At 36.9% G+C, this 8,889-nt stretch overlaps 1 protein-coding gene across 1 annotated transcript in view; it reads left to right on the top strand.

Annotated features, from left to right (window-relative positions):
• Positions 1-7,967, top strand: part of MBOAT2 (membrane bound O-acyltransferase domain containing 2) — a 95,189-nt gene extending 87,222 nt beyond the window's left edge. The window contains exons 11-13 of the mRNA XM_010566694.1: positions 3,419-3,551; positions 6,098-6,249; positions 6,820-7,967. Of these exons, the coding sequence (XP_010564996.1) occupies positions 3,419-3,551; positions 6,098-6,249; positions 6,820-7,042 (508 nt within the window). The 3' untranslated portion in view covers positions 7,043-7,967. The remainder of the gene's footprint in view (positions 1-3,418; positions 3,552-6,097; positions 6,250-6,819) is intronic.
• The last annotated feature ends 922 nt before the right edge of the window (positions 7,968-8,889 follow it).

Genomic DNA, 8,889 nt, shown 5'->3' on the forward strand with positions numbered 1-8,889 from the left:
GAAATGATGGAGAGGGGCTTTTTACAAGGGCATGCAGTGATCAGGCATGGGGTAACAGTTTTAAGCTGAAAGAGGATAGATTTAGTTTAGATATTAGGAAGAAATTCTTTACTGTGAGGGTGGTGAGGCACAGGAACAGGTTGCCCAGAGAGGTTGTGGATGCCCCATCCCTGGAAGTGTTCAAGGCCAGGTTGGATGGGGCTTTGAGCAACCTGGTCTAGTGGAAGGTGTCCCTGCCCATGGCAGGTGGGTTGGAACTAGATGATCTTTAAGGTCCCTTCCAACCCAAACCATTCTATGATTGTGTGATAATGTTTCCTGACTGGGGAAGCTGTTATGTTCCCCCTCAGCATGTTCATTCTTTTTTCCAAAGAAAACATGTAGTTCCATGTCTTTGTTCATGTTTGCAAAACCTCTGCAGTTCTTGTTGCTCTCTTCTGGCATCTTTCCAAACTTCCTGTCTTCTTACAGTGGATGCTGTACTTCTGCTAAGACCTCCAAAGTCTTTCCCTGGCCTGTTATGGGCAGAGTTGAATGGAGTGCATTAATTAACTTTATTTTCTTCAGATAACAGTCTTTCTAACACATTACAGTATTACATGTCTTTTTGCGGCAGCAATCTACTATTGATTCATGCTCAGCTGATACTCAGTGTTTCATACTGTTGATTCATATTCATACTCGGCTATACTTTTTCAATAATGTTACAGGAATGGGTACTGTTTTGTATCTTCCACTTTTCCTATTAGATGTTCTATACTTTGGACTTCATCTTGTTGATTTCAGAACATCATTCAAGTCTGTCAAGATCATTTTGGATTTTAGTGCTGTATCTGCTAAGAAAACAATGCCAATCTCTTCCACCCCACCTCCCACCCCCAAAATTGAAGGGAAGACAAGGTGAAAAAAATATACTTCTCAGTCTACCACCCAAGCTAGTAATGAAAGTATAGAACCAGACCAAAGGCAGTACCTTGCTGAACAGTTGATGCAACTTCCCATTTCTAGAGTAAATTATGGATAAGATAATCTGAACCACCCGTATTTGAATAGATTTTCTCAGCCTGTTGTGATGACTGTATTTCCTTGGTTTGCTTTTAGGAATGTCAGGTGAAGCATTTCAACAAGATTTATTATTGACAAATCCATGGAGGAGTTTAAGCTTACTTTTTACTTTTTGAAATTGAAGCCTGATGATTTTTTTTCTAGTATCTATCTTACCTGACTTGCATTGATCTAGCTGAAATTTGGTTAGTTAATTTAGTTAGTTTTGTTAGCTCCCAAATGCTTTGCAAGGGAAAATTTGCTTAAAATAGTTTAAACCAAATGTAGATCGAAGCCATTTATCAATTTATTAATGAGACATAGTTAACCACCAGACAGTGAAATATATGTTCAGAATTAATACCCACACTAGAACAGATAACATTTTGCATGTGTTCAGTGTTCTGGTTTAATAAACATTTCTAAACACTCTTCTGTAACTAATCCCAAGGAGTTTAAAAAGTGCACATACACGCACACAGTTATATGCAAACTGTGCCGCCTCTCCCAAGGACATGTGGGATACAAAACCACACCTCCTTCTGGAAGTGTGGGCCCCCTGCTTGTATGCACTGCCTGTGGGAGATGTGGGTGCTCCAGCTCTATGTGAACCTGCTGATTCACATGCCAGTTAGAAAAGCGTGCCAGGAGTTCATGTGCATGCAGCTGATAGGGATGAGATGCTGCTCCCTGTGTATTGCATATTGCACCGACAGTCCCCCAGCTGGATGCAGGCTACTCAGTGTCTACCAGGGAGGATGCTCTGTCTTGGCTGAGACAGAGGCCGTGATGCTGGTGGGGTGACTTCTGGCAATGTCAAACCAGGTTTTGATGACTAGCATTTTGCTCCAAGACTTCTCCCTGACTTGTTACAAGTTTTCCTAAAGCTTTTGTACTTTCTAGGCTGACCGATTCTTTGTCTCAGAAGTCTCTTTGAAATTCCCTGGTTACTGTTTAGTCTGGCCAATGTTGCTTTCCTCTTTAAGGTGGTCTATTCTGGGCAAATGTCCTCAGATAGTTTTGTGTATTATGCATATATGCACCTGCACCCTATTTAGCCCCATGTTCTCATCTTAACGGCCATTGTTAGCAAAGCCCTTTGGCAAAGGGAGAGGGTTGTGCTGGTACCCCGTGCAGAAGACCTTATAAGACAAAACTTACCACATCTATTTGACTGGAATGAACTAAATTAGCAAAATACACGTTTGATCTTTCCCTATTCACATCCTGTCTTTTTACCTTCTGCTCTTTCACACTGACTGTGTCATTCGGTCTCAGCAATCTTTTGTATATATGGAAGTTGTAGTTAAAGTAGTTACATAAGTAGTGAATGTTTTGGCTCTGTATCATTAGCTTGTTGTCGTCTTTGAATAACAGATGTGCATTCTCTTTTTCTTTCTCTGTTACTTGCTATGTGTTTATACAACTTTTTTACATATTAATGTCTATGGCCTTTTCTAGTTAAAACTCATTTTTGTACGTTAGCTTTAGATTTGTGTTCGTGCATGCTTGTGCTGTTTATTTTTGCTTCATGTTAGTGTGTATCTGTTTCCATATTTCCTATTGCTTTTTGGTTTTCAGATCATTAAAGACATTAAAGAACTCTTGATGAAGCCATATCAGGACCTTACCATGTTTCCTATCATTCTTCCACATCATGATGGTTTGTCATTGTGTCATTTAATGTTGTCTTCTAGAAACTACCTTTCTTGGATTCCTTTTTCCCTTCTTCCTTCTAGAATTCCTTACTGTAGGACCTTGCCTAATAATTCAGAGTCTCAATTTTTAAATAGCAGAGTTCAGCATTCTCCTTATTTGATATTCTCACATCCCTAGAGTCATTAATTATAATTTCATCATCACGCTCTCCTGATTGCCTTACACAGACATGTTTTCATTTGTAGTCTCTCTCTTACTCAAAATTGAAGGTAGTTGTTAGTTTTCCCCTTCTCCTATAAGCTGCTTTCATTTTATGAAAAATATATGTCTGACTCATCACAAGAGTTTGTAGGGTAGTCTGTGCCTTCAGTGTAGCTTTTCAAACACACTCTTGGATGGTTCAAGATCCCATATTAACACCAACACCTGTCTTTGGATGCTTGTGTATCGCTTCATTATAAATAAGTACCATATGTGATGGCACTGAGCACAGGTTAGCACTGAGGGGTTAAATTGGGAGCTGTGAATAGCTTTAAATAATTTTCTGTAAGTCATAATACAGTGGCAACATTATTAAATAATAGTAAACTGCAATTGCATTGCAAATGATATGTTGGAGATGAAACTGCTAAAAGTATAAATGTATAAATGATAACTGGGAAGATTATTGGCTATTTGTCTCGTTATTTATCTTGAATTGTCTTTGACTTGTTAGAGTGTGCTATGAGCGAGCCACCTTCAGCCCAACGATCCAAACCTTCATCCTTTCTGCCATCTGGCATGGGGTTTACCCAGGATATTATTTAACATTTTTAACAGGAGTACTAATGACACTAGCAGCACGAGCTGTAAGTACCAACCAAGTATCTTCTTAAATAATAATTTTTGTAAAAGAAAATTGATCATGTTCTCTAGTCCAAAGATGCGCTTTACAGTTGATACACAGTCTGTCTGATAGTGGTGTTTACTTTTTTAGTTATAAGAGCAGTGGGAATGATTAATTATAAGGAGGGGGTTGATCAGTGGAAACAAGTGAGACTGTATGCAGTCTGCAACATTTTTGTAGTATATCTTTTGTGGAAGCTCTTTCTCTGTATTAACTGATAATATATTACTATGCCATGCTGAACAGGATGATGTTGTCTAAGACCATTTTGAAAAAACTTTCTGATGATGAAAAAATCACTGATGATGAGTAGCTTAAAATTTGGGGGTTAATGCTATATATTTATAGAGTCTGCCCCCTCCCTGATTTCTGTCCAATACTACTGTAAAGATGGTAGCTAAGAATGCTCCCCCTCAACCAGCAGATAAACATCTCTAGTGCAGTTACTATTCAAAATTGGCCAGCCAGGAGTGCAGTCACATTAACACGCTTTTGCGGCTGCTATTCAGAACCATATGGAACCAGCAAATTTGCCAAGAAATCTCTCACAGTTCTGCTTGAGAAAGCTGCATAAGAACAGAGGAAGGTTTATCAGTTACTCAATGGGAAAGAGGAAATAAATTGGGTGTCAGCTCAGAGCAGCATAACAGACCACTTTTCTGTTGAAAGGACCAGGAGAATGAGAAATGAAGCAGACAGCTCTTTATTGCTATAATGGCTAGGGGAAGGTAGTACTTTAGATTTAGATTGTTACTAACACTAATAAAACAGATGCTCCTCCTCTTTCTTCAAAAAGATGTGGGTATAGTCCTTGTTTGACAGAACTGACTCCTTTCTTTACAATAGGTATAGCTCCCTTCTCCTTTCCAGACTCTATCACAGTGAACTTTTGATATTTATCAGCCAGGGGCTGGTGCAAAGCCAAGGTTCAGGGACAGTTCACAGGTAAAAGTTGTTCTGCTCTCAGTGAGGTGAGTCCAGTAAATAGGAGTGCTCACTGCACTTCGTCCTGGCCTTCGCTAGTAAGCTGTGTTGTATTCACATTTCATATGTATCAATCAATAGGCTATTAAATAAAAATATTTTGAGTTTCTGTATTAACAGGTACTTAATATTAACTGATAAGATATGTTAGAGGTACTTCAGGATGTTTATTATTTAACTCTACTAGCCTTTAACTGCAAAGTTTGGCAGCTCTGATATACATTTTCTTCTCCCGTCATGTCTAAGCACGTATTTAACTTGTTTTACTTCCTTTAACCATTACACATTTCATAATCAGGTGTTTACTAGGGGCAATTATAGATTTATTTTAAAAGTTGTCCTTCAAGTCCTAAAATACTAGATTTCCTACAAGAAATTCTGTGAAACTTCATCCAAGTTTTACAGAACTCAGGAACAAGTCACTGCACGTGACCATAGGAGAAAACTGGGGGAAGATGGCAGTATGAAGGGTATTTGGCTAGAATGACTTTTTTTACTTAGCTTAACTAAATAAAGGCTGAGTGGGAATGCAGTATCTACAGGGGTATTTGGGTAAGAAGGACAAGAAGGGTAAAAAAGGTTTTTAATGTAAAGAATGAAATCAGCAGGAGCTAGCCTTGGATATGTTCTTTAGAACCAGGAGTTTTAACGAAACTGAAGATTGAAGAAACTAAACTGGGTACTTTGGTGTGCAGCTGTTCAGAGAGAACTACCTCAGTGCAGATGACTGGAAGGTTGCAACTGTGATACCAAGCTACGCAAAGGCTGAATTGAGCCTGTCTTGGCTTGTCAGCAAATAAGACCATGAGCAAGAATGACAGTTCAGTCAAAGGAAGGAGGGCTGAAGATCTACTGGTGTCTTTATAATTATAGACTTAAAATTGAACCCAAACCTGTGTGGGTTTTGGATTTTTTTTAAATACCTTTGGTATGCCATTGTTTGAGCAGAATTTTACAAACAAAAGAAGACTCAGCATAGAAAATTGAGTCATTTTATAATAGTCTCACTTGATATTAGTTGCTATTAAGACTCCTGAAATACATCATTAGAACTGATATTGTGTGTATTCTGATTTATACCCCACTTATCCTAAAATGTATCTTATTAGCAAGTATAGGAAAATGGCTTTGCATATAGAAGCTTTCAACAGAAGCATTCTGGTTTTCATTTACTGCAACACTCCATATTTATAGAATGGCTTGATGGAATAGAATGTCTGCCTCATTCAGACAAGCAGTCCAAAGTTGCATTGGATTTAGGAGCGATTAATTTACTTAAATTCTGCTTAAATTCCTAAATACTTAAATACCTGTGCTGGATGAAGTGCACTATCCTAAAAGGCAGGGAATTTGAACTGACTCCTAGTGAAGTTGATGGGCATTTTGAGTAGTTCAAAGATACTTGACCAGACTGTAGCACTTAAATTCATCCTATGAATTTTGTGGAAGTGCAACAAACTCTGTACAGTAAGATAGCTCTCAAAGTTTATTCCTAAGCTAACTTACTATTATCTGCTTTTCCAGATAAGAAACAATATCAGACACTATTTTGTTGAATCTCCTGCTGTTAAACTATGTTATGATATTATAACATGGATGGCAACTCAAGTAGCAATAAGTTACACAGTCGTGCCATTTGTACTGCTCTCTGTAAAACCCTCTTTCACCTTTTACAGGTAAGCACATTCTATCTGTTTCCTTTTTCTTTTCTTTAACTTGAATAGATGTATTTTCTGTGGCATAAGATTTCTGAAGCTTTTTCAGTGCTAATTATAAGTTTGATTTGTTAGCTGAGCAAATGGTATTTCTGTTCAAGTGCTCAAATGCAGTTTGTGTTGTGTATGAGAAACCATGAAGTACTCTTGTCTTCCTATCATAATAGACTTATTTTCCCTGGGGCAGAGAAAAAGAAAAAAAAAACCACCAAAAACAAAACCAGAGAGTACCTTTGAGATTACTATATGCACTTTAACTATTCTATAGCAAGTCTAGATAATGACTTCCCAAAAGTAACTTGTGAAAAAGAAAGTTGAAAGCAGACTTCTATTTACTTTACATCTCTGTTAGAGCACTAAGTACTGTGGGGGAAGATTTCATTTCTGACTTCCCCTTTACTGCTTTTCTTAAAGTAAATATTAACGTCTTCCTGTCTTAGCAAAGTACTGTATGCCAGTAGACTTATTCCTAAAGCATCCTCTAAGAGTGTTCAGATTTTTATTGAATTATTATTTTTGTTTGTTTTTTAGCTCCTGCTATTTCTGTCTTCATATTGCCAGCATCCTGGTATTGTTGGTATTTCCATTGAAAAGAACTCAAAAAGGAAGTAAAAAGCATGAAAGCGTCCAGCCTGTGTGGTCCAAAAAACTAGAAGAAGAAAATCTTTTGCAAAAGAACAGTTATTCCACAACAAATAATAGTTTCAGTCAGAAACAAGAAATAACCTGCAGATATCAAGCATTAAAACAGTGATTGAGGAAATACTATGATGAAAATATTTTGTATGTTTTCAGAAACCCATTTTTAGCACCTTTTAAAGGGGTTTGTATTTGTTTGCAAAGATGTTTAGTAAGAAAAGAATGCATTACCTAGGAAAATCACATACAATAGCAAGACTGGAAACAAAACAAATTAACCCCTCCCATGCCATGTCCCTGTGGGTCACGCCTTATATGAAGATATTACCATTATTTCAATGGGCACTCAGGACTTGCAACGTATGTCCATAGGGTCATATGTGTGCCCTTTGCTGAATGTACGTTGTGTATCCCAAGGCACTGATGGGGTGGAACAAAATTGTGTCAATCTAGGATTAACAAATGGAAATTAATTTTTCCAAATGAATGACTTGCCTTAAACCCTCTATTTACTGAAATATTGTTTCTAAGTGGGTATTTTCAAGTTTGATTTTATGTGGAAAGCATATTTCAAATATATAATACTATATGCTATAAAGAAGATAAAAATAGGAAATGCAAAGTCATTAGAAGGCTTTTGAATCTTTAAAAGGGAACTGCAATAAGCATCTCAGTATTTGGAGGGTTTTCTTAAAGTATCTCAAACTATTACAGTACATTACAGAACTGTAAACATTACTGATGCCAAATTATAGTTAGGTTTCTTTGATAAAGAGTATACACATAGCCCTTCTGAATGGATTAAAAAAAAAAAAAAAGAAACACATGAAGGTTCATCTTTTCCAGGGCTTGATAGCTCTAATCTAGGTTTCTTTAAAGTACCGAAAAACAATAAAACACTGCCAAGTGGGCTTTGCAGCTAGAGAAGGAAAGGCAGCCATAGGACACAGAAGACAATGTGCAAGCACCAGGATTTCAATGAAGGTGCATTTTTACCCTTAAATACCAGAAATACTTGTTCTAGAATAGAACTGTTTTACAAAAAATTATTTTTAATACTTAAAGTTGTTTTGAATTTTCAGGCGTACAGTAGTTAGTTGATGATGTTTTCAATATAAAATAGCAAAATTATCTTGAGCTTTAGTGCATAGGTAGTCAAACATGAAATTACTATCATAACCAATTTCTGTATGCTTGATAATTGATGGCCCTTTATCCAAAGAAGTATATCAATTTGAGGAAAAGCTTTTTCTTTAAATTAGAATTTTAGATGCAAAGTTCACATCATATTTGTGGATAACATAATGAAAGAAAGAAATCCTTCAGAATATCTGGCTTACAAAATTATGGAAGTGTGTCAAGGGAATAATTCAGTGGTTATATCTGTTCCAGACCATTTATTGTGATGATGGTCCCTGCTAGAGTACTGCTGTTAAAGGGCTACATTTTAATTGCTTATATTCTGCATTTTCTTGTAATTTTTTTAAGGAAACACAAACTGTTTATCCACATGGATTTTTTTTAGCTTTAAAAATGACACAAAATACTACCAGAGAAAAATAATGCAGCTTGTTGATTAATAACCTACAAATGAATGAGAAAAATTTTGTCATAATATTTCGAACCTTAAATTTTTCATCAAATATCTGGCACTAGTGGGGTGAATATTCTTAGTTCCAGAAGTGCAATGATGGTCCTCAGCTTTGGGGATACTACCATGCAAAAATAGTCACAGTACTTCTGGCTTACTCTCTAAAGAACCAGATCCTAAGTCAGGTCAGAGTTGTTTCCTTGCTGTGATAGTTCTGTGTCTGGCCTTTGGCTCCTTGCCTAAAACTCCACGAGGATAAAATACCTTTTCCATATATGTAGGTTAGCACTAATTTACACAGTTAGAAAGGGGGAACTAAATATGAAATGAGAGTAGATGAGCGGGGATGTTCGTTGTTTCAGTAACAGCTG

The sequence above is a fragment of the Haliaeetus leucocephalus genome, unplaced genomic scaffold (genome assembly GCF_000737465.1).
Source record: "Haliaeetus leucocephalus isolate CR32 unplaced genomic scaffold, Haliaeetus_leucocephalus-4.0 Scaffold217, whole genome shotgun sequence".
Classification (NCBI taxonomy): domain Eukaryota; kingdom Metazoa; phylum Chordata; class Aves; order Accipitriformes; family Accipitridae; genus Haliaeetus; species Haliaeetus leucocephalus.